Below are 26882 nucleotides of genomic sequence, written 5' to 3'. Positions count from 1 at the left end.
ATCTTTGGAGTAATTGCATTCCTTTGACAAGCGTGTCAACGACATGTTCCTTCCCATCTTTAGTGATGATCAGTTTAGTAGGAAACCCCCATTTGTATGAGATCTTGTGGTTTCTCAGTGCTTTGGAGATTGTATTGAGGTTCCTACGTTTTTGTAGAGTGAATTGTGATAAATCAGCGAAAAACTGTAGGTCCTTATACTGTGGTGGAAAAAGATCTTTACTGCGAGAAGCCGCCATCAGGCTTTCCTTAGTTTGGTAAAAGTGTAGCCGGAGTATAACATCTCTGGGGATGTTGTCCGGCAAATGAGAGGGCTTGGGTAGGCGGTGGATTCTGTCCACGGTAATGTCTAGATCTGATAGATCAGGTAATATAGCCTGAAAAAGTTGAGCCGTGTAGGTGCGTAGGTCGGATTGCTGGACCGACTCGGGGATCCCCCTTATTTTAAAGTTATTTCTCCTAGAGCGGTCCTCAATATCTGTCAGTTTAGCTTTAAGGGCATCTAGCTCATCAGTGTTGTTATCGTTTGCATCCACAAGATCATTGATGGTGGTCATAAATTCCCCCATTTTGTGTTCTATGTGATCTACTCTGGACACAGTTTCCTTTAGTTCCACACCAAACTTATGGACACAGGACAGCATATCGGCATGCAGTGAGCTCCTAAGAGAGACTAACATGTCCTTTAGTGTGGTGTCCAGCACTGGTTTGTTGGTAGTGGGGAAGAGATCAATTGAGTCAGGGAGATCTCTGGTATCCTCCCCTGAGTCTAGGCCTGGTGTTAGATCGCGGCTGGAATCCGAGGCATCCAGCCTCAATCTTGCCTTCTCCGGGCTACCCGAGGTGGGGGTATGTATAGGAGATTGTGAGCTTCTCTGTGGGGCATTTCTTTTGTGAGGATTACCCTTGCTTGGATCGCATAGGGGAGTACTGGACATACCTAGCGCTGCAGTCCCGCCGCCACCATCTTGCTTAGGCCCGAGCGGGTAGTATTCCATACGTTTTTGTGGCCTCCGGTTGTCTTTATGGCGCTGAGGCATGATCGATCGGGTCCCCGGGCTGTGCTGCAGGTCAGCTGGTGGTATTGAGCTGGATTAGCTTGTTTAGCCAGGCGATGTGTGCCAGTGTTTTCCCGAGCGCTGTGGAGCTTCTCTAGTGATCATCCATCTTCCTCCGCGGCAAGCTCCGCCTGCCTGTGGTATTAATAGGATCAGAAGAACACCACTAATTTTCTTCAGGTAGCTTTAGGTGCACACTGTGCAGAGGACACAGTACACTAACTGTAAATACTGCAGCTGCCTGCCTGTGGTACTAATAGGATCAGAAGAACACCATCAATTTTCTTCAGGTAGCTTTAGGTGCACACTGTTCAGAGGACACAGTATTCTAACTGTAAATACTGCATCTGCTTGCCTGTGATATTAATATAATCAGAACAACAGCAATTGTATTCAGGTAGCTTTAGGTGCACACTGTGCAGAGGACGCACTACACTAACTGTAAATACTATAGCTGCCTGCCTGTGGTATTAATAGGATCAGAACACCACTAATTTTCTTCAGGTAGCTTTAGGTGCACACTGTGCAGAGGACACAGTACACTAACTGTAAATACTGTATCTGCCTGCCTATGATATTAATAGGAGCAGAACAACAGCAATTGTCTCCAGGTAGCTTTAGGTGCACACTGTGCAGAGGACACACTACACTAACTGTAAATACTGTAGCTGCCTGCCTGTGGTATTAATAAGATCAGAAGAACACCACTAATTTTCTTCAGGTAGCTTTAGGTGCACACTGTGCATAGGACACAGTGCACTAACTGTAAATACTGTAGCTGCCTACCTGTGGTATTAATAGGAGCAGAACAACAGCAATTGTCTCCAGGTAGCTTTAGGTGCATACTGTGCAGAGGACGCACTACACTAACTGTAAATACTGTAGCTGCCTGCCTGTGGTATTAACAGGATCAGAAGAACACCACTAATTTTATTCAGGTAGCTTTAGGTGCACACTGTGCAGAGGACACAGTGCACTAACTGTAAATACTGTAGCTGCCTTACAATACACTGTAAGTGCAGCTAACTGACTCGCCTGCCTATGCTATCTAACTTAACTTAAATGACACTGTCTCTCTGTCTATCTATCTCTCTCTCAACGCCGGAACACACTACACAGGGCCGCCGTGCAGGCGGCCTTATATAGTTTGGGGCGTGTACTAAACCCCCTGAGCCATAATTGGCCAAAGCCACCCTGGCTTTGGCCAATTACGGCTCTCTGTACAGACGGCGCTGGGATTGGCCAAGCATCAGCCAGCAATGCACTGCGATGCCGTGACGCGCCACTCGAATTCGGCGCGAACGGCCCATATAGTTCGGAATTCGGCGAACGACCGAACAGGCAATGTTCGAGTCGAACATGCGTTCGATTCAAACACAAAGCTCATCCCTACTGCAGAGTATATAGGGCAGGCCCCTACTTTCAAACATCCAACTTACAAATGACTCCTACTTGCAAACGGAAGGAGACAACAGGAAGTGAGATGAAATCTACCCCTAGAAAGGGAAATTATCTCCTGTAAGAGTTAATATGGGAAAAATGTTGCTCCTTTCCACTGATGCTTTATCACCAATCCTTGTTTCACTAAAAACCCCAAATTTTCAAAAAACATTTGTCATTGGGACAGAAAGTGAGGTGAAATCTTCTGAAGAGGTGCACAGACAGCAAAACAAATGTCACAGGGGTGATAACCCTTCCCTATGTTTTCCAAAAAGCTTAAAATTGATTTTTTGGCTGGAGCTAAACACTTTAAAAATGTACCAGTTCAAAATTACAAACAGATTCTACTTACCAACAAACCTACAGTCCCTGTCTTGTTTGCACCGCCTGTATATTGCTGTTCAGAGGGCCTGGGGCCCCACGCCTTTCCTTTGTTGGGAACCGACATTACATTAAAGCCGTAAGCAGTTTTAAATGACTTTTATTCCTTTAAAAATGTCATTTTGTGCAGGGACTGTTCTAAGCATGGGAAACACGCGCCACTTTACAGGCATACTATAGACACCCACCAGGTACGATATTTAAAGGAATATTTCACTTTTTTTTCACTTTAAACATCATTAAAATCACTGCGAAAAAACGGCAGTTTTTAAAACTTTTTTTTGCATTGATACATGTCCCCTGGGGCAGGACCCAGGCCCCCAAATCCTTTTTAGGACAATACCATGCAAATTAGCCTTTAAAATTAGCACTTTTGATTTCAAACGTTCAAGTCCCTTAGACTTCAATGGGGTTCTAATGTTCGTGCGAAGTTTCGGTCCGTTCGCAGGTTCTGGTGAGAACCTGAACCGGGGGGGGTGTTTGGCTCATCCCTACTCAGGACATTATTTTTTAATTAAATGCTTCCATTATATACAATGCTGTGAAAAAGTATTTGTCCCCTTTCAGATTTTTTTTTTTTTTTTTGCATATTTGTCACACTTAAATGGCTCAGATCATTAAACAAATTTTATCATTACACAAAGATAACCCGAGTAAATACAAAATGCAGTTTTTAAATGATGTTTTTTTTATTAAGGCAAAAAAGCTGTCCAAACCTGCCTGGCTTTATGTGAAAAAGTAATCGCCCCCTAAACCTAATAATTGGTTTTGCCACCCTTGGCAGCAACAACTGCAATCAAGCATTTGCGATAACTGGTAATGAGTCTTTCACATTACTGTGGAGCAATTTTGGCCCACTCTTCTTTGGTAGAATTGTTTTAATTCAGCCACACTGGAGGGTTTTCCAACATGAACGGCCTGTGTAAGGTCATGAAATGGCATCTCAATTGGATTTAAGCCCCGGCTTTGACTAGGCCACTTAAAAACCTAAATTTTGCTTTGATTGAACCATTTGGAGGTGGACTTGCTGTTGTGTTTCGAATCATTGTCCTGCTGCATAACCCAAGTGCACTTGAGCTTGAGGTTATGAACTGATGGCCAGACATTCTCCTTTAAGATCCTTTAGGATCCTTTAGGATTTTCTGGTAGAGCTCAGAATTCATGGCTCCATCAATTATAGTAAGTCGTCCAGGTCCTAAAGCTGCAAAGCAGCCCCAGACCATCACGCTACCACCACCATGTCTGACTGTTGGTATGATGTTCCTGTTTTGAAATGCTGTGTTAGTTTTATGCCAGATGTAATGGGACGCACACCTTCCAAAAAGTTACATTTTTGTCTCATCAGTCCACAGAATATTTGCCTAAAAGTCTTGGGGATAATCAAGATGTTTTTTGGTAAATGTGAGATGAGCCTTTGTGTTCTTTTTTGTCAGTAGTGGCTTTGGTCTTGGAACTCTCCCATGGATGCCATTTTTTCCCTGTCTCTTTCTTATTGTTGCAAATCTTTAGATGTTGTTCTGGGTTCTTTAATGACCTCTTGGAAGAGTCGTCGTCATGCTCTTGGAGTAATTTTTGTAGGCTGGCCACTCCTGGGAAGGTTCACCACTGTTCCAAGCTCTATTTGTGGATAATGGCTCTCCCCATGGTTCACTGGAGTTCCAAAGCCTTAGAAATGGCTTTGAAACTTTTGCTAGACTGATACATGTACATTACTTTGTTTCTAATTTGTTCTTGAATTTTTTTAGATTGTGGCGTAATGTGCGGCTTTTTATGATCTGTTAGCGTGCTTCAATTTGTCAGACAGCTTCTTTTTATGTGATTTCTTGATTCAACAGGTCTGACAGAAATCAGGCCTGGGTGTGTCAAGTGCAATTTAACTCAGCTTTCCAAAAAATTGTGGTTAATCACAGTTCATTCATGATTCAGCATGGGAGGGGGCAATTACTTTTTCACATAGAGCCAGGCAGGTTTGAACAGCTTTTTCCCTTAACAAATGAAATAATAATTTAGAAACTGTATCTTGGATTTAGTCAGTTTATCTTTGTGTAATATTAAAATTTGTTTGATGATCTGAATGTATTTAAGTGTGAGAAATATGCAAAAAAAAATTTAAAAATCAGGAAGGGGCAAATACTTTTTCACATCACTGTGTGTTTTTATGCACACAAAGGTGATATATTTGTCTTATGTGGCCATACATGAATCAAAATCCATCTGGTTCAACAGGGACTGGCTGAATTTTGATCCATTTATGGCAGTCTGGCTATACAGAAGTCGATCTAGGAAAAGTTCTGCAAGATCAGCACCGCCTACTATAGCTGGCAGTACTGATCAGTGTATTCTGGTGGCATGGAAGTCTCTCCGCTGTCAGAACACAATATGTGTGGATGAGGGAATCAAGTGATGTATAGACTACCTTACTGAGCCTACCGTAAAGAAGAACTTCATTAAAAGCAACAACTGTTTAGACAATTAACAACTTGGTTAGGTTTATGTATATCTTTGCATAATGTACAGCATACAGGGGTCAGTAGTAAGTAATAAACAAAACAACATATGGAGTGCCACATTCATATCAGAATACCACCTTACATCAGTGTCCCCAGAGTGCCACCACCTTACATCAAATTCTGCAGAATCCCCAGCCAGATCATTGTTCCTATGTACACAAATGGGTTTATTTACTAAACCTGGAGAGTGCAAAATCTGGTGCAGCTCTGCCTAGAAACCAATCAGATTCCAGATGTTATTGTCATAGCTTCATTGAACAAGCTAAAGTTAGAAGCTGATTGGCTACTATGCACAGCTGCACCAGATTTCTAGTGCTCCAGTTTTAGTAAAGCAACCCCAGAGTTTTGGGCTTTTTCAAATAATCTGTGCTTTTGTAAATAGAGCACCCTCTAGTGTGTGCTAGTTGGTAGTATAGGTTTGTAAGTGTAGATCGTTAGTGTAGGTACATTAATTTTAGCTCAGAGTTAAGCCTAAGCTGTGATTCTGGGTCAGGGTTCAGTGACTCAGGGCTGGATGACTCATCCTAGCAGCCTCTCTGTTGCCTCCCCCAGTTTTGAGACATTGGAGAATGTTCTAGACATAGAGGATGGAAGCTAGGAGGAGCTGCTTGGAATATTTATGAGAAGCCAATCCTCAGTAAAGGGCTGGCAGGGGGCAGGCCATCTTGTAAATAGGCATGAGTCATGCCAGCAGTGGGCAGTCAGGTGGAATATGGATATGGAGTGCTGAGGAGGCTGTCGGTGGCCCTTGAGGATGTCCCCTAGCCTGGGAGGGGTGACATCAGGTTGGGGCTCAGGTGCTGGAAAGATTCTACCAATAACACATGGAGAAAGCCCTTCCTGGAGGCACGGGAGCTAGGAGAGAGGACAACAGGAGCAGGTCAGCACTTCCGGGAGATCTCCTGCGAGTCAGCCGGGTGGGCTGGTGAGTGTCAGTCTGGAGGACTGCTGGGAGAAGTTAGCCTGGAGGGCTAGTGAAAAGGGCAGAGGTGTTGCTGGGATCAGTAGCCAGTGATACAAGCTGGACACTTTTCTTTTTGCTACACATACAAGGGGCCTCGGGTTCCTGCCTGTAATGGGCCAATGTTTAAAATATGACAGAGAGCCTGATCTTCACAGTGATCCAGCTGAGTTCTGCAAGCAAGTGAGTGCTGGAGGAAGAGGTGGAGCTGTATATAGAGACTGTAGATAGAGACTTTATATAGGAAAAGTTGTCCCTGATGTTCGTTGTTGAAGTCAATGGGCATCCCATAATCCCATCATCTCCCATCCCTATCCAAGTTATTACCCTCAATAAATAACAAAAACAAAGTCATGGACTGTTCTCTGACTCTGAAGTGCCTGTGAAAATTCAGTGTGCCTGGCTGTTCAAGATGGGGGATCCTAGTTCATCTGTGGTCCACTACATTAAAATTAAAAAAAAGAAAAAAAAAAAAAATGAAAAGAAAAAAGGCGCTTCTAAGTGCAGAAGTAAAACTTTATATTTCCCAAAAGGGTTAAAAACACTTGCAAAAGGATGGACGGGTAGAAGCACATCATATTAGTAATATGGCAGGTGGTTCAGCGTTCTGATAGTCCCAAGGAGTCTCAGTGATATCCGCAGGTGTGATTATATGACAGCATATTCTGATTTGGCCGACAGATGGAAGCCACAACTCTCCTGGATACTGGGAAGACAGTTAGGCTGTCTGAGACAGCATGGAAGCCGAATCCGGGAAGTGACGTCAGCAGAAAGGGACCAGAAACCAGCGTGGACAGCAAACCGGAAGTGATGCCATCAACATGCGACGTGTTTAGGAACAGCTAATTGGTTCCTTTTTAAAGCAATGACTCAACATTAACAGCACAGTCAGTCAGCAGGTTTCAGGCAAAATCATTGGCTAAAATCTGCTGCCAAATTCGCGCTGTGTCCAATCACAGCACGGGTTGACAGGGGGTGCACCCATACGCACCCCAAACTTGGAAGAAGTCCAATTCACATACATGTATGTGACTGTGCCTGCAACTGCTGCTCGCTCACAGTATATATACTGTGAGCAGTCGGCAGGTGGTTAAAAGTAGCTTGGGCAGGAAGGGAATGAAAGTGTCTGGTATTGAGGTGGGTAAACATGACTAATTTAATCAGTTTAGTTTAATTATTATTTTTCTAAATGGAAAATAAAACCATATTATGCAAGACTGCATCACCAAAAAAGAAAGCCTTGCTTGCCTTAAAAAAAACCTATGTATTACTTTGATACTTTAACATTCAGGATTTTCAGGAATTCAGCAACGTTGTAGCAAGTGAAAGTGCTCTAGTGCCGCGTACAGGCGATTGGACATTCCGACAACAAAACCGTGGATTTTTTTCCGGCTCAAACTTGTTTTGCATACACACGGTCACACAAATGTTGTCGGAAATTCCGAACGTCAAGAACGTGCTGACGTACAAGACGTACGACGAGCCGAGAAAAATTAAGTTTAATAGCCAGTGCGGCTCTTCTGCTTGATTCCGAGCATGCGTGGAATTTTGTGCATTGGAATTGTGTACACACGCTCAGAATTTCCGACAACAAGTTTTGTTGTCGGAAAATTTGAGAACCAGCTCTTAAACATTTGTTGTTGGAAATTCCGACAGCAATTGTCCGATGGAGCATACACACGGTAGGATTTTCTGACAACAAGCTCCCATCAAACATTTGTTGTCGGAAATTCCGACCGTGTGTACGCGGCATATGAGTTAAGTCCAAGGAGGTGCTTGCCACCTCCTGGGCTTATCTCTATTTTTCATATCTGACAGGTTTATTGTGATCCAACAGAGTAGCTTCCAGAGTTTGATGCTGGACTCAGCTGCTCTCAGCCCCTTCATATGTAGAGTTTGTGTAGATACTATGCCCGCCCCTGGTGGAGTTGCTATCAGGGTGAGGATCGCACCTGGGTGACACCAACACATGCTCAGCTCTGAGTCCTCACACAGACTGACATTCTTTGCCCTCCTTCCCTGTCTTTCTCCTTGCCCTCTCTCCCTTCTGTCTGTGGTCTGGTTGTTGTGGCAGATCATCTGCTTCCCATTGCATAATCCAGCCCCCACCTCCCTCCCCCGTCATACGTGTAAGTGATCAAAAATGAATCTGGAGCACTATCACAAAAGAGCAGGGAGGAAAGCTGTGCAGAGCACACACACTCCACTGACACACATGGTGCACACACTGTGCAGAGAAGGGATGATTGACTCACTACGTCTGCTGCTTTCCAGCTCTAGCATGTGATTGAATGGGAGTGTGAGCACTGGTGTGATGTACAAGGTATATCTGAGTGCAGGGGCTGGGGGATGTATAAGGTGTATGTGAGTGTGGGCACTGTGGGGGCTGTGGTGTATAAGGTGCATAGGAGTGAAGGCACTCGGGGGCTTTACAAGTTATACTGTATGTGGATGTGAGCACAGGGGGGATGTACAAGGTGTGAGTGTGGGCACTAGGGGGGTGTACAGGATGTGAATGTGGGCACTAGGGGGGCTGGGGTTATAAGGTGCATGGGAGTACAGGCACTGGGGGGGGGGCTTTACAAGCTATATTTGGGAGTGAGCACTGAGGGGATGTACCAGGTGTGAGTGTGGGCACTGGGGGTGTACAGGACGTCAATGTGGACACTAGGGGGGCTTGGGTGTATAAGGCGCATGGGAGTACAGGCACTGGGGAGGGAGCTTTACAGGTTATATGTGGGTGTGATCACTGGGGGGTGAACAAGGTGTGATTGTGGACACTGGGGGTGTACAGGGTGTGAATGTGGGCACTAGGGGGGCTGGGGTGTATAAGGCACATGGGAGTACAGTCACTGGGGGGGCTTTACAAGTTATATGTGAGTGCTGGGGGGTGTACATGGTATGAGTGTGGGCACTTGGGGGTGTACAAAGTGTACGTTACTGGGCACTGGGTGGGAAAGTAGGGATGTACAAGGCATATAAAAGTGGAGCACTGGGGGGAGGTACAAGGTGTCTGTGAATGGGCACTAGGGGATACACAAAGTGAGTGTAGGCACTGGGGGAGGGAGGGGGGTGTACAATGTGCTTGTGAGTGTGGGTACTTCCAGGGATTTAGAAAGTGCATGTGAGTATGGGGGCATTGGGGAAGACAATGCACAAGGTGTATGTGTGGCCATGGGGGGGCAAGATGTACAACTAATCCCTGACAGATATCGTATAATAGTTCTAGTTCATTTAAGTCAGGGCTATGCATATGTTTAGTTTAGTTTCAGAACCAATTTGACTTATATTTGATAGTACATGAAGAGATGAATTATACACCTTGATACCTTAAAGTGGTTTTACAGGCAGAAGTTTTTTTTTATCTTAATGCATTCTACGCAATAAGATAAAAAAACCTTCACTGTTCAGCAGCCCCCCTCGGCCCCCTAACACTTACCCTCTCGATTCAGCGATGTTGCACGAGAAACTGTCCGGACTCTCCCTCCTGATTGGCTGAGGCTCACTGGCTCCCGCTGCTGTCAATCATGGTCAGTGAGCCAATGTGAAGAGGGGGGGCGGGGTGGAGCCGTGGCTGTATGTCTGAATGGACCCACAGAGCAGCAGCTTGGCTCGGGTGCCCCCATAGAAAGCTGCTTGCTGTGGGGGCACTCGGCAGGAGGGAGGGACCGGGAGAAATGGCGAGGGACCCGAGAAGAGGAGGATCTGGGCTGCTCTGTGCAAAACCACTACACAGAGCAGGTAAGTATAACATGTTTGTCATTTTTAAATAAAAGGAAAAACAAGACTTTACAATCACTTTAACAATAAAACATGCAAGTACCTTACTGCAGTTCAATAGAAAATTCCAATAAAGTAATAAGAAATTCTTAGTCAGGGGCTTCCAGTGTTTTTAAAAAGTTTGACATTTTGGCTAGTTTATGCATCAGGCTTGGAAAAAAAAGGAGAGAGCCCGATGCGCTAGCCTGCCCAGTGTCTACTGCTCTGTCACTCCGCAGCGGCAGGAAAGAGCATTGTGGCAGGTAGGGATGGGCTTTATGTTTATGAATTCGACTCAAACATTGGCTGTTCGCCCGTTCCCCGAATAGCGAACAATTTGGGGTGTTCGCGGCAAATTCTAAAGCCGCGGAACACCCTTTAAATGTCTATGGGAGAAATCAAAATTGCTAATTTTAAAGGTTAATATGCAAGTTATTGTCATAAAAAGTGTTTGGGGACCTGGGTCCTGCCCCAGGGGACATGTATCAATGCAAAAAAAGTTTTAAAAACGGACATTTTTTCGGGAGCAGTGATTTTAATAATGCTTAAAGTGAAACAATAAAAGTATAATATTCCTTTAAATTTCGTACCTGGGGGGTGTCTATAGCAGGGATATGCAATTAGCGGACCTCCAGCTGTTGCAGAACTACAAGTCCCATGAGGCATAGCAAGACTCTGACAGCCACAAGCATGACACCCAGAGGCAGAGGAATGATGGAGGTCCGCTAATTGCATATCCCTGGTCTATAGTATGCCTGTAAAGTGGCGCATATTTCCTGTGTTTAGAACAGTCTGACAGCAAAATGACATTTCTAAAAGAAAAAAAGTAATTTAAAACTACTCGCGGCTATAATGAATTGTCGGTCCGGCAATACGCATAAAAGTTCATTGATAAAAACGGCATGAGATTCCCCCACAGAGGAACCCCGAACCAAAATTAAAAAAAAAAAATGTGTGGAGGTCCCCCCAAATTCCATATCAGGCCCTTCAGGTCTGGTATGGATATTAAGGGGAACTCTGCGCCAAAATTGGAAAAAAAAAATGGCGTGAGGGTCCCCCTCAAAATCCATACCAGAGATATTAAGGGGTCCCCCCAAAAATCCATACCAGACCCTTATCCGAGCACACAAACTGGCAGGGCGCAGGAAAAGAGGGGGGGATGAGAGAGAGTGCCCCCCCTGAACCGTACCAGGCCACATGCCCCCAACATTGGGAGGGTGCTCCCCCAGAGCACCTTGTCCCCATGTTGATGGGGAGAAGGGCCTCATCCCCACAACCCTTGCCCCGTGTTTGTGGGGGTCTGCGGGCGGGGGGCTTATTGGAATCTGGAAGCCCCCTTTAACAAGGGGACCCCCAGATCCCAGCCTCCCCTGTGTGAATTGGTAATGTACCCCTACCATTTCACAAAAAAAATGTCAAAAACGTTAAAAAAAGACAATAGACGTTTTTTGACAATTCCTTTATTAATGTCATCTTCTTTCCCCGCTTCTTCTATCTTCTTCTGGCCTTCCTTCGGTGTTCTTATTCTTCCTCCATCTTGTTCTTCCCCGGCTTCTTCCTCTATCTTCCTCCGGTCTTCTTGTCTGGTACCTTCCTCTCCGCTTCGTCCTCTGATCCGCCTCAATGGGAATCTCCCGTTGTGTGACGCTTCTGTTCAGGTGACAGCTCTTATATAATGGAGGCCGGGGCCACTCGGTGACCCCGACCCTTCTGACGCATGGGGACTTCCCTTTGGCTTTCCCCATGTTGTCAGAGCGGGCGGGGTCACCGTTTACGTAAATGGGTGACTTCACCTGGTGGCCTGCCCCCTTGTGACATCACTGCCCCATCATGCACCGCTCTGTCACATCATAAGCAGGTTGGGCCATCAGGTGACTTCACCAGGTGGTCCTGCCCCTACCTATATAAGAACTGTCGAAGCGGAGAGGAGGCATTCAGCGGGCGGCCGTCCTAGAAGACGGGACATTTTTTTTTGGGCCCGGCGGTGCGGCGGGCGGAATGATTGGCAATGAATTTACATCAGGGTACACTGTTTTTTATTTTTTTAATAAAGGATTGGTCAAAAACTGTGTCTGTGTTTTCCTTTTTTAGTACACTTTTTTGGTGAATGGGTAGTACTATGTACCCCTACCCTTGCCAAAGGGGGCTTCCAGATTCTGATAAGCCCCCACCCGCATACTCTGACAACCACAGCCCAGGTTTGTCAGAAAGAGCCCTTGTCCCCATCAACAAGGTAGAATCCCCCTGTCCCAGAGCACCCCACCATGTTGAGGGCATGTGGCCTGGTATGATTAAGGAGGGGGGGCACATGCCCATCTCCCTCCTTTCCTGACCCGCCAGGTTGCGTGCCTGAATAAGGGTCTGGTATGGATTTTTGGGGGCCCACACCATTTTTTTAAAATGTTGACAAGGTACCCCTTAAAATCCATACTAGACCCAACTAGCACTTTTTTTTTTGTTTAGCTGTCAACGGGGAAACTCATTGACAGCTGATGACTCATCGGTTGTTAAGGACGCCGCGGCCGGCTTCCTGGTCTCACTCCTTAACAACCAGCTTATACTGCACCCTGATTAAACAAAGCTTTGCCCACTCAGGTCTCAGAATGCACTGTGCATCATGCAGTGCATTGCAGGGTGTTCAGCGGGGCGAACACCCTTAAAATTCTGGTGATCAGCGAATGGCTAAACAAGCAAATGTTCTGCCTGAACTCATGCTTGGGCCAAACCGTTCGCCCATCCCTAGTGGCAGGCAGCTATTAGGACTTAACTCATGGTGTGCTTGCACTTTTTTACAAAGTTGCCAAATTTGTGGATTTCAACTTTAAAGTGGAACTTTAGTCATAAAATTAAGTCCTGCTAGATCACTTCATGCTGGTCACTTTTGTAGGTATAGCCATGTAAAACATTAAAAATAAGTGCCTATACTGTTTAAAATCCAGTAATACACTCTCTCTCCCTGCTCTACACATGTTCAGTCCCTCTCTTTTTTTAGGCACTGTGCCGAATTTATAGTCTGACAACCTAAAGATTTACTGCTGTTCAGCTTTAGCAAAATGGCAGCCTCCAGCAAGAAGAGACAGTACCATGGCTGGAAGCACACACTCATTTTGGTAGCATAATTATTAATGTGGAGTGTATGTTCCTTGCTAAAAAAACATTATTTTTATTAAGTTGTTATGGGTAAAGTTCCACTTTAAGTAATGAGAACGTTATCAAAGCCCCATATCAGAAATGCAAAAACTGCTCTGTTCCATAAGGTGTACAGTATATAGAAATGAGAGCTGAAGATGTTAAAGGAGAATAATATGCAAACATCATCCTTACCTGGGATTATGGTTTCCATTGTTACTCAGAGAGTTTCCAATGAGAATTTCAGCACCATTTATTCTATAACCATAACTGTTTCTGTTAGTGACTTTGATGTAGGCAATTTTGTACGGTTTCAGGAGGTCCACCCTCCACCAAGGAGACAGTTGTACGTCTGTATGTGAGCAGGAACCATGGGCAAATGATGGATCCTGGTTCCCATCTATTGCATTTATTGCGGCTGACTGGAAGCCATAGCGGACATCGTTTATAATTGTGGACTGAGTTGCTCGACCATGAAGGGCAACATTCCGATCTGTTAGACAATATGAAAGTAGAGCACCATATTACTTGGTGTATAAACAGTAATAGAGAGATGATACAGGAGATATAGTGCAGAAGCACAAGGGGTATTCTTAATAGCTTTTATCACTATGGAGATGTTGTTGTATTTTCTTTTAGTAGTAGACATTTTCTAGCTCATCATACTTACAGTACCTGTGCTGCCATTCATAGTCAGTGTGCTATTACTTGCCAATGATTTCATGCTTGGACACAAAGTCAAGTGGTGGCCCATTCAAAACGCATGATCCAATTTGGGTCAACACCCATAGTTTAACACTGTTCTGGTTGTGTACTTATGTGTACTTACATTACAAAAGTTGCCATCTATTCAGTTGGAAACGTAATATACCTTACAGTCTGTTCCGTAGACTGGGTAGGAATTGCACGAATATTACTGACTATATGACACAAGGGAAAATGTATAGAAAAAGGCTATAAAGAAGAGCATATTGGTAATGTCTCCAATAGGTATCTTGACAAATACCGTAGTGATAGGATAACCCACATTCCCATAAAAAGTCGAGATTTCCCTACAAAATATATTACAAACTATAATAACTAATACTGGCAAATTAAAAATACTCTCCAAAAATATTGGCCCATCTTATTGCAAGATCCGGCCCTAACTAACATCTTACCCAAAAGACCTAATATTTTGTTTAGAAGGGCTAGGAATATTAAAAATCGCATAGCACCCAGCAACTTAAAGGAGTCACCACCCAAGACAGGAAATATTCCTTGTAGGAATGATGATCCACACACCGGTTATTGCTCTTAAAGAATCTTAATTTTATCGAAAAGCCACAGTGTACAAACGCAGATAAAATCAGTTGCCGCGTTTCAGCCTATGAAACCTTAGTCATAACCCATTCCTTACCTGTTTGACATCCGTGGGACTTGCAAAAAATCCAACTGTAAGACTTGTGCATTTATAAAGCATGACCAAAAAGAGTTTAAGGACAATAACAGGAAAATCTACAACATAAACCAGTTTATCACATGTGGCTCCTAATATGTTGTTTATGGATTGAGGTGCCCATGTGGCCTATATTATGTGGGCCGTACTATCTGTACTATGCGAACAAGGTTCAATGAACACAGGAGGTTCATTGAAAATGGCATCACACAACACAGTGTACCACACAACTTTAGCGTTCACCATAATGAAAACACTAGTGATCTGGAATTGTTCAGGATAGAAGCTCTATGCATTTGCCAGAATGGGAGAGATATTCCAAACTATGCCATAGAGAGACCTTCTTGATCTTCACTTTAAATGCCATGAGTCCAGGAGGGCTCAATGGCGAATTGGAGATTAGTACTATTATCTGATTACTAGTTTTGTTTCCCCCTCTTCCTCCAGAGATTATTCAGTGAATCTGCCTCCAGTTGGTTGTTTACTGTGCGCACCACAGGTATGTACATAGGTGGGTGCAGGCATGCACATCAATGATTTGTGCGTGTGGGTGCACACATATGTCCATATCTTGGTCACTTTACAGTATACCAACTGGAGTTTTTCTTATGTTTGCTTTTTTATGTTTGTTACATACACATACATTTAGCAACAGGCTTTCAGTTATACATGCACACACACATATAAGAGAATGCTCACCATCCCATGGGGGCATGCATATTACACATATGGAGTGTGCAGAGATTGTTGTACATCCAGAACATAACTCAAACAAAAATTAACTAAATTGCACATAGGTTGGCATGGGCAATGCTACACCAGGGACAATTAATACTAGTGTGTGGATTATTCTAAGCAGTTCAGTCCAAAATATATGGACAGATTTTGTTTTATCGTAAGGAAAACTTTTTGAAGTTTTAATATATTTTAGAAAAACTATATTTTCAAAAAGTATATTCTTGAAAAAAATATGTTTAAAGAATATATATAGAACAATCATAGAATATATGTATTGATTTTATATATCCTTTACATATAGAGTTTTATATAATAACCCTAAAACCTCTCGAAATACCGATCATAAGGTTTTTTCCATCTATTTTATTTATTTTTTAAATCACGTAAACTATTTTATTTCTAAGTACCCTTTTTGGAGAGAAATAAGGATTTAATAGAACAGAATGTGTATTATGAATAACAATCAAGTTGCCTTTTAAACATTAGCCATGTGTTTCTTGTGGAAAGTCCATCAGCTAGCAATGAAAGGGTTAACAATCCTGGTAATTATATTATATAAGGGCTCCCAAGACAGCACAGTGCAGACCTGAAGGAGGGGACACCCTATGAAATGAGTTGTCTTGACAACTTGCAACATTCCTTGTAAGCTGATTCTGCCGAGTATCACATGATTTTAAACATTTGAGGCTCTTTTTTGTTGCATTTCGGAAAGACTTCAGTCTGTGACCAATGCAATTCTGACTTTTGGACACCCTGTCCTCCATCGGCATGAATATCCGCCAACTTGTGATGATTGGTATGCCTAATAACTGATACGCTGAAAGATTAGTTAGCTTAGCTACCTCCCCAAAAGGGGACTTGTCTCCTCTGTGGAGTCATTGTTCCTGGTGCAGGAAGAAAGTCTTTTCTTACTACAAAACCAGTTAATACAGTTGTCAACCTTCCCTTGGGCCCTTCGGACCACATGGGTTACTACAGGCTACTTTATCCCTCTTGCGACCGTGGGATGCAACCAATGGAAAAGAGCTATTTGTTCAAGTGAGATAATTCTACTGTTGCTCTCTCCAATGGTAACTTTACTGTATTTTTTCAGAGATTCAGAACTACTTCCCGGTAGGTCATTGTTGTAATGAGACTAGTTGGTCTCTAGATGATGGCTCCTCCCAACTCGATCAGAGTCTGTACTAAGACTCTTTTCCCAGAACCTGGAAGTCTTTGCGCCAGTCTGCCCGATGAACTCGTAGTGAATTCTAACGGCCAAGCGAAGGTCAAGCGAAGGTACTTGCCGAAACATGGGCATCTCAAAGTGTGTATACAGTATACGCACACACTCAAACACACACTTGTGAACGACCACAACATACAGGGTATACAAGGTAATACCGACATAAAATCACACACATAGGTTGGACTTGATTGACTTGTGTCTATCCTCAACCTCACCCATTATGCAGCCATGCAATTATGCAACTTGCTAGGTCTAAAGACCATCTACAGTCTTCGCCTAGGTTTCCACTATTGTGACCTAAAATTTGTGCGATTTTACTGCGATATCTATGTGACTTGAATCGATGCCTGTGTATTCTTGATGTCCATGGCCCCAAGTACATCACAGTGGGATCAAAAGTAGTGTAGGGACTACTTTGAAGTCGCTGCAACTTGGAGTTGCACCGCTATAAATGATACTCCTTGAAAATCATGGGGTATGATTTGTGGCGGTCAAGCCTTACTGACAGCTAGAGAGATTAATTACAACAATGGCCTGTGCAATTTTGGATCCTCATCCTTTTGCTTGTTATTCAAGTCTTACTTTTGACTAGGGATGAGCTTCGAGTTCGAGTCTAACTCATGTTCAACTCAACATCGGCTGTATGCCAGTTCGCCGAACAGCGAACAATTTGGAGTGTTCGCGGCAAATTCGAAAGCCGCAGAACACCCTTTAAAAGTCTATAGAAGAAATCAAAAGTGCTAATTTTAAAGGCTTATATGCATTGTATTGTCATAAAAAGTGTTTGGGGACCTGGGTCCTGCCTCAGGGGACAAGGATCAATGCAAAAAAAGTTTTAAAACGGCCATTTTTTCAGGAGCAGTGATGTTAATAATGCTTAAAGTGAAACAATAAAAGTGTAATATTCCTTTAAATTTCGTACCTGGGGGGTGTCTATAGTATGCCTGTAAAGGGGCACATGTTTCCCGTGTTTAGAACAGTCTGACAGCAAAATGACATTTCAAAGGAAAAAAAGTCATTTAAAACTACTCGCGGCTATTAATGAATTTCCGGTCCGACAATACACATAAAAGTTAATTGATAAAAACGGCATGGGAATTCCCCACAGGGGAACCCCGTGCCCTTCAGGTCTGGTATGGATTTTAAGGGGAACCCCGCGCCAAAATGAGAGAGCGCCCCTCCTCCTGAACCATACCAGGCCACATGCCCTCAACATTGGGAGGGTGCTTTGGGGTAACCCCCCAAAACACCTTGTCCCCATGTTGATGGGGACAAGGGCCTCATCCCCACAACCCTTGCCCAGTGGTTGTGGGGGTGTGCGGGCGGGGGGCTTATCGGAATCTGGAAGCCCCCTTTAACAAGGGGACCCCCAGATCCCGGCCCTACCCCCTGTGTGAAATGGTAAGAGGGTACAAAAGTACCCCTACCATTTTACAAAGAATTGTCAAAATGTTAAAAATGACGAGACAGTTTTTGACAATTCCTTTATTTAAATGCTTCTTTGTTCTTCTATCTTCTTGCTTCTACCTCCCTTCTTCTATCTTCTATCTTCCTTCGGTTTCTTCCTCCATCTTCTTCTTCTGGTTCTTCTGGTTCTTCTGTTCTTCTGGTTCTTCCTCTGGTGTTCTCGTCCAGCATCTTCCTCCGCGGCGTCTTCTTCCCTTCTTCTCCTCGGGCCGCTCTGCATCCATGATTGCATGGAGGGAGGCTCCCGCTGTGTGACGGTTCTTAAATAACGAGAGCGAAGCCCCCGTGACGTCAGAAGGGGCGGGGTTACGTAACGGATGACCCCCGCCCCCTCTGACATCATGGGGAATGCCACAGGGAAGTCCCCATCAAGTCCCCATGTGTCAGAGGGGGCGGGGTCACTGGGTTGCTCCGCCCACCCCCCGTTATTTAAGAACCGTCACACAGCGGGAGCCTCCCTCATGCCATCATGGATGCGGAGAGGCCCGAGGAGAAGAAGGGAAGAAGACGCTGCGGAGGAAGATGCCGGAAGAGAACACCGGAGGAAGAACCAGAAGAAGAAGAAGATGGAGGAAGAAACTGAAAGAAGATAGAAGAAAGAAGAAGCATTTAAATAAAGGAATTGTCAAAAACTGTCTCTTTTCATTTTTAACATTTTTGACAGTTTTTTTGTGAAATGGTAGGGGTACCCCCTTACCATTTCACACAGGGGGGAGGGCCAGGATCTGGGGGTCCCCTTGTTAAAGGGGGCTTCCAGATTCCGATAAGCCCCCCGCCCGCAGACCCCCACAACCACCGGGCGAGGGTTGTGGGGATGAGGCCCTTGTCCCCATCAACATGGGGACAAGCTGTTTTGGGGGCTACCCCAAAGCACCCTCCCAATGTTGAGGGCATGTGGCCTGGTACGGTTCAGGAGGGGGGGCGCTCTCACTCCCCCCCTCTTTTCCTGTGGCCTGCCAGGTTGCGTGCTCAAATAAGGGACTGGTATGGATTTTTGGGGGGACCTAACGCCATTTTTTTATTTTGGCGTGGGGTTCCCCTTAATATCCATACCAGACCTGAAGGGCCCCCCACATTAATTTTTCTTTAAATTTTGGTTTGGGGTTTCCCTGTGGGAAATTCCCATGCCGTTTTTAATCAATGAACTTTTATGTGTCTTGTCGGACCGGTAATTCATTAATAGCCGCGAGTAGTTTTAAATGACTTTTTTTCCTTTGAAATGTCATTTTGCTGTCAGACTGTTCTAAACACGGGAAACATGTGCCCTACTATAGACACCCCCCAGGTACGAAATTTAAAGGAATATTATACTTTCATTGTTTCACTTTAAGCATTATTAAAATCACTGTTCCCGAAAAAACAGCCGTTTTTAAAACTTTTTTTTGCATTGATCCATGTCCCCTGGGGCAGGACCCGGTCCCAAAACACTTTTTATGACAATAACTTGCATATAAGCCTTTAAAATTAGCACTTTTGATTATTCATGTTCGTGTCCCATAGACTTTAACACATCGAACACATTTTTTGCCTGTTTGCAAGTTCTGGTGCGAACCGAACAGTGGGGTGTTCGGCTCATCCCTACTTTTGAATAACAACCATGTAGTCACAACCCTTGTGCTCTAATGCGTTATGGAGGGGATGCAATGAATTGGCAGAGAGGAATAAAAAATTCCATCGGTTTCCTTAATGCACAGAACCCACGGATCCTAAGCTCAAATTTACGTATAACTGTCAGCTGACCCTACTGGGCAGCTTGGGTTTAGGCAAATAAAGATGATTATTGATTCTTTATTCTCCGCTATAGTTCTCCCAGGTTTAGCCTGTCATTCACTCTTCTTTACTTTGCCTTTTGGCTATCCTCTGGTCATTTGAGATTAACATAATGGATTAATCCTCCTTTTAGATATCACCCAATCCAACTTGAACAGTCACCAATCTGACTTAAAGCAGCATGTGTTTACTTGTGGGATGAGCCATAAGGGTTCACTGACCACAATGATTACTGGAGAAACAGCATACAGTCTTGTATCCGCAATGGCTGAACTGCATCATTGACTACTCCATTTTCAATCTAGGATCTACCATCATAGAGAGTTTATCACTGATCAGAGCTCTGCTTTCATCCTGTCTGGGGTCCTGACAGTCTGGCTACCGAAGTGATCTCAGTCGCAGGTCACAAAACACTATTTAACAGTAGTATAAACCTTCTTCATCTCTGGCTCTATTTTCTGTCCAAGGGTCTCTGCAAAGGATATTGTGTCTTCTTTTGGAAGAATGGCACCTTTGGTTAATCTAATGAAGCCTGTTTGGCCATCTGCTTTTGAGGCAGAGGTACCCTTTAGATGACTTTGTTCGAATAGCTTAGTACCTGAGTTCCACACAGTCAGTTTGGACGGGGTTAAAGTATCCCCTTTTGCTTCTGATATGCCAACTTGCCATAGCAATTTCCCAGAAGCAAGCTAAGGTTGACCCCTCTGGCCAGTCTGATAAAGACTCCCTGGTCAAATGCTTCTGAGGTAGAGGTTGCTTTAAATAAACACAGTTGTTTGATTAGGCTTGGTATGGAAACATTAATGACTGTAGGCCTTCTCAGTCTCTGTCCATTTGTCACTGCTTCTGGCCTGCAACTTTGTTTTGCATTTTGGCCGACACACCAGTTACCACCAGACCACTATGATTACTGTAGAGATCTCTTGATCTGCCTCTTCTGGCAGTGAACTCCATAGTAGTACCTTCAGGGCTGAAGAGGATCTGTCCCTTGTTACAGGAGCAGGTTGACTGGTGTTGGTGTTGAGTGCTGGATAGATTACACTCATTATGCCCATAATGTGCACTCTATTAGGATACCTGCCCTCACCTTAGTTAAAGTTGCTGGTCTCTAGGAAAGCTGATTGCTACTGGTTCACAGATGAGCTGAAAGCCTGGAGCCATGCCTGGGAGTATTTGCCATAATTGCCATTACAAAGCCACATATCTCTCTGTGGGGGTACCACAATTAACACAAGCAATTTACATATTGCTACAAGTAAGTACTATGGAAATGCGACTAAGCAGATCCTGACTTTTATTTTAGCACCAAGGTCAGCATGTACAGTAAACGCATAGAAATAAACACATAACAGTCATTCATACTGTAGATTTAATGTAATTACAGGTAAGCGGTGCAAGTTAATAGTCATCTGACAATTAGCACTAGCAGGTTAAACCTACCTTAGACACATGTACCGCCAAGGATCATACCACAAGCAAGCATCAATACACAGTGAGCCCAGTCTGCAGGGCCAGGCCGTGTGTTAATAGGAAAGGGCTCAGTATCAACTGTTATCAGTCCAAGCATTAGCAATACTGCAGACACAGATTTCAACCTGTGAAACATTAGTAACAGAGTGTAACTGTAACTGACCTACTTAAACTCATTAATGATTTACTAACTGCTAAAACCAATGGCAACTACTCCATACTCATAGTACTAGACCTCCCTGCAGCCTTTGATACTGTTGACAATCCCCTCCTCCTCAAAAAACTCCACTCTCTTTGCCTTCAAAACACTGCTCTCTCCTGGTTCTCCCCCTACCTATCACAGAGCTCCTTCAGTGTTATGTATAACTCTGTCTCCTCCTCTCCACTTCCTCTTTCTGTAGGAGTCCCCCAATGTTCTGTCCTCAGACCCCTCCTCCTCTCCATCTACACCTCCTCTCTTGGTCACTTGATAAACCCCCATGGCTTTAAGTATCATCTCTATGCTGATGACACCCAAATCTATCTCTCTACTCCTCACCTCACTCCATCAGTCTCCTCTCGCATTACTAACTTACTAACTGACATATCAGCATGGATGTCACACCACTTCCTCAAACTCAATTTTTCTAAAACTGATCTCATAACATTCCCTCCTGCCCATGCCCCCGCCCCTGACTTCTCTATCTAAATCAAAAATACATCCATCAGTCCCTCCCCTCATGCCAAGGTGCTAGGTGTAATCCTGGACTCTGAGCTGTCCTTTGAGCCCCAAATCCAATCAATGTCCAAATCTTGTAGATTTCACCTCCTTAACATCATCAAAATACGTCCCTTTTTAAATGCTTGAAATTACTAAGCAACTTATTCACTCCCTTGTTATCTCTTGCCTGGACTATTGTAACTCCCTCCTCATTGGCCTACCTCTTCACAGGCTATCCCCTCTTCAGTCTATCATGAATGCTGCGGCCAGACTCACCCACCTTACTAACCTTTCAGTGTCCACCACACCTCTATGCCAATCCCTCCACTGGCTTACCATTGCCCAATGAATAAAATTCAAAACATTAACAATAACATACAAAGCCATTTACAACTCTGCCCTGAGCTACATCAACAACCTTGTTTCCAAATTTCATGCAAACTATCCTCCGCTAATAACTAAATATTTCATTTCTCCCATCAGTTCATCACTCACAACCCCCTCCCTATTAGCTTGTAAGCTCCCAGGAGCAGGGCCCGCCTAACCCTCTTGTATTAAAGTGTATTGTTGCTGTATTGTCTCCTTTTTATTGTAAAGAGCTGTACAAACTGTTGGCTCTATATAAATCCTGTATAATAAAAAATAATAATAATGTATCTAAGCATTTACCTTTCTTTCTGTCTACCTATAATTTACCTCATATCTATGATTAATTGGTATCTATATATACAATAGATATAGATCTATAGATAGGTCAACCTCAGATCTACTGTATGTATGTATGTATGTATGTATGTATGTATGTATGTATCTATCTATCTATCTATCTATCTATCTATCTATCTATCTATCTATCTATCTATCTATCTATCTATCTATCTATCTTTTTGCCATCATTTATACATGACTTATACAGGATAATTATAATTACAATTTTAATGTTAGCCTAATATAAAGCATATAAAGTTCTAAACAAACAGTCAGGAACAACAGTTCTTACACTGAGCGGAAACCCCACAGAGGATCCACAACAAGACGACGGTGTGCAGGAATATCATTCTCATGATTCAGAAATTCACCTAAAGGAAAACGTAGAGAAAATAAACAAAAATTTTATCTTGCCACAATAAAATGTTAGGTGTTACATAAAACTGATGTTAACTGTATTTGCTCTTTGATTTTAGAAATCTCAGGTTTGTGTAGACCTAATCATTCAAACTCAATCAATAAAAAGCATGGGAATAATTAAGATAGACTTGCTCTTTGATTTTTGAAAGAATAACCTTTAATTGGCCATTGTAGTGTATATAAAGCCAAAAAATTGTGTTTTTAGTTTTCAATAGAGCAAGGAAGCATTAAAACCTGTGTCAATTATTTACTCCTGGTCCCAGAGTAGCAACAAGAAGTAAGAATAAAGTGAGGAGAATTTCCCTTTTAGATAGTCATCACCAGAATAAGTGTCCCCTTTGGAAAATTTAACTTCAAATATTTTCTGTTGAAAACTTTAACATTTTCCCATCGCCTTTTGTCTCAGTGATAATTAAACGGGTTGTAAACCCTTGTTTTTTTTCACTAAAAATAACAAAAATGCCTATACTTACCTGCTCTATGCAATCGTTTTACACAGGGCAGCCCCAATCCTCTTCTTCTGGAGTGCCCCACCCACATTCCAGGCCCCTCCTCTTCACTGGGTGTACAGAAAGCCGCTTTCCCTGGGGGCACCTGTAGGGGCTTGCTGCCGAGTCCCACTGCTATGTTAATTGACACAGACAGCGGGACTCGGCTCTGCCCCCACTCCCGTGTCACTGGATTTGATTGACAATGACTTCTGCTGCTATTAATCTGTCCAATGAGGAGTGAGACAGTGGCTGTAGCCTCTGCGTTCATGCCCATCACTGGATTGGATCGGGCTCAGGTAAGAAAAAAAAGGGGGGGTCGAGGGAGCTGCAGAACAGAAGGGATTTCACCTTTATGCACAGACTGCCATAAGCTGAAACATCTTGAGGCTTTACAACCAATTTAAGGAAGAGCTAAGTTTCAGCCAAAACACAGTTTGGCTTGAACCCTCTGGAAGTTGTCACATGATAGCAAGCCATTGAAACTATCAGCTGCGTTCAGTAAATTTCCTTTTCCACAGGTGCAAGTAACAAATTGACATCATTGACCTAATATGGCCACCCAGCCATATTTGGCCAACTGATATGGCCACATCCCTGTCCCTTTGTAGAAGTAGAATGAGTGAGCTGGTGTCACCAGCATCCTCACCCCATTGCTATGTGTGGCTGCTGGGTGGGGAATTCCCCAGGCACATCAATTGGGCCAGTGGCCTACTATCATGTGACAGCTGGGTTCAGGTGCACCTTAGATCATCTTTAATTGTCACTGAGACAAAAAGTGATGGGAAATGTAAAAAGTTAGACTTCAGCTCACTCTTATAGAGCGTACACACGGTCAGACATTTTGACCGGACTGGTCCGACGAACGCCGACGGACCAAATCCGGCGGACAATCAGATCGTGTGTGGGCTTCACCGGACCTTCAGCAGACATTTCCAGTCACAAATCTGACGGACTTTAGATTTGAAACATGCTTCAAATCTTTACGTCGTAACTCCACCGGACCCAGAAATCCGCTCGTCTGTATGCTAGTCCGACGGACAAAAACCGACGCTAGGGCAGCTATTGGCTACTGGCTATCAACTTCCTTATTTTAGTCCGGTGTACGTCATCACGTACGAATCCGTCGGACTTTGGTGTGATCGTGTGTAGGCAAGTCCGTTCGTTAAAAAGTTCATTAAAAAGTCCATCGGAAGTCCGTCAAAAGTCCGGTCGAAAGTCCGCTGGAAAGTCTGTCGGACCAGTCCGGTCGAAAAGTCCGCCCATGTGTAGTGCTAATGGTAACCAGAATTAAAAGAAAGGGTGAAGCTACCCAACAGGAACACTCACAGCTGCTGTAGATTGAAAAGAAAAGGTAACTTTTAATAACATTCTTTTACAAATATGGCTCCTGTAGCAATTGTATATTGTATATTTTCTTTTTTACATTTTTTCCCACAAAAGTGGCATTAGGCTTTAGGTTTTATGTATTGATCTATTTTCTTTTGAGTTAAATGTTGTTCTCTCACTGGGGTCAAGGGAGGATGATTGGGGATGTGCGTGGTAAGGCCTAAAAAACGGTGAATCCAGTAAGGTTATTGGTGCATGTGCTGTGTTGTGTTTTCTCAGTGGTGAAGAAGAAGGCCAACCAGAACCAAAATTGTGAAAAAATACCACCACATTGTGACTCTTAGCCACTGGGGATAGTATTCATAGTTTGTGTTTAAGTTATTTTTATTAATTTAACAAAGGATTACAAAACAAAGTACATCATCATAAAATACATCCTAAATTACAAAAGACATTGAGATCTCAGACAGGACATAACATATATACAATACCTACATACAGTATATATAAAAGGTAAATCTCCTTGAACCTTATAATTACCAAGTATAATGAGATTTTTCGGCCAGAAGGAGGCAAGAGATAGCATGAGAGGCGGAGACACCCTGTTTCTGAATGCAAAAACTTCTGCAGATCTCCCACCCAGACAGATCTAGGGGGTTACCCGACTTCTCCACCTGGTCTATGCACCCCTCACCCTCCCCCAATCCCCTCATCCTCCCCCTTCATCACCCCCCACCGCCCCATTGAGTCCTCTGATGTGGCAAAATCAAGTCATAAAAATGTGATGTGATAATTTAAGGGACAGGATCTAGGGAGAATTATGTCTTCCGAGTTCTACCCTAACCATCCCTCACTATATACTCTAACCCAACCCCTTTATCCCTCCCCCTTTGTGATTACCCATTCTGGTCCATAATGGGCATTCTTTACTCTTGAGCAGATTCACTATTCCAAAATGCTGTGAGAAAAAAAAAAGTGCCAAAAAAACCCCCAAAAAAACCCATGGATAAAACAGAAAAAAACATTTGTGATATTTTAGGGGGTAAAAACTAGTACTAGTATGTCCATGTGCTTATGAGTTAGAGTGTGTTTGACCCCCTTGTGTTGTATCTTTTGTTCTGGGGGATTTTTTTTCCTGGGATCTATTTAAAGTCAGTGAGAATGTACGGTCTAAAAATAACCCCTAAGTGTCCATGTTAGTAAAGTCTATGGAGTCCAGTTCATTTGGAGTGACTTGAAATTTATTTTTATCGCCAATCAGTATGCCCTATTATCGCAATAAGCCTGTGGATCGCTTTTGAAATGTATCTTCTTTGTTTGCAATGATCTCTCGCTTCAATATTCTTCTTTTTCAATATTTTAAATATTCAATAGTTGTTATGTTTTCAAATTGATAGCTTCTTGGTCACCTAGTGTATTGATTTTGGCCTCTATAGCTAAAATTTGTGAATGAATTTTAAAGCGATTGTAAACTCTGCATTTTGATTTTTACCTACAGGTAAGCTTATCAGACATCTCAACCTGCAAAAACTCATTTCAGGGAGGTGGTAAACTAATTTCAGGGAGGTGGGTGTGGTTTAAACCATGCTACATATTGAGCGTGGCTTAAATGGGGTGTGGTTTTATAGAGTCTGAGATGACTTACATAGGGCAGAATGTAGTAATGTTAAATAGGGACTATACAGTGCGGAGTATATGGCGGTGGGTAGTATGTGCAGGAGAGGAGAGCGGAGTGTATGTAGGTGGGTATAATGTGCATGTGAGGCGTGTACAGCGGTGGGTAGTATGTGCAGGATGGTGTCATTAGGGCAGTGGACGGTGTCAGTAGTTCTTTATTTTTATTATTTTTTTACAATTTTATTTCTTTAATTATTTCTTACAATTTTTAT

The 26882-nt window shown here is 43.4% G+C and overlaps 1 protein-coding gene across 1 annotated transcript in view; it reads right to left on the bottom strand.

Annotated features, from left to right (window-relative positions):
* The window catches only part of LOC141141337 (fucolectin-like), a 66660-nt gene extending 43520 nt beyond the window's left edge, over positions 1 to 23140 (bottom strand). Inside the window, exons 1-2 of the mRNA XM_073629008.1 lie at positions 23049 to 23140; positions 13433 to 13730 (exon numbers count right to left, since the gene is read on the bottom strand). Coding sequence (XP_073485109.1) covers positions 13433 to 13730; positions 23049 to 23112 — 362 coding nt within the window. The 5' untranslated portion in view covers positions 23113 to 23140. The remainder of the gene's footprint in view (positions 1 to 13432; positions 13731 to 23048) is intronic.
* Between the last annotated feature and the right edge of the window lie 3742 nt (positions 23141 to 26882).

The sequence above is a fragment of the Aquarana catesbeiana genome, linkage group LG04, assembly GCF_042186555.1.
Source record: "Aquarana catesbeiana isolate 2022-GZ linkage group LG04, ASM4218655v1, whole genome shotgun sequence".
Taxonomy (NCBI): Eukaryota; Metazoa; Chordata; class Amphibia; order Anura; family Ranidae; genus Aquarana; species Aquarana catesbeiana.
Note: the sequence above shows the minus strand (reverse complement) of the source record. Positions and strands in the feature narration are given on the sequence as shown.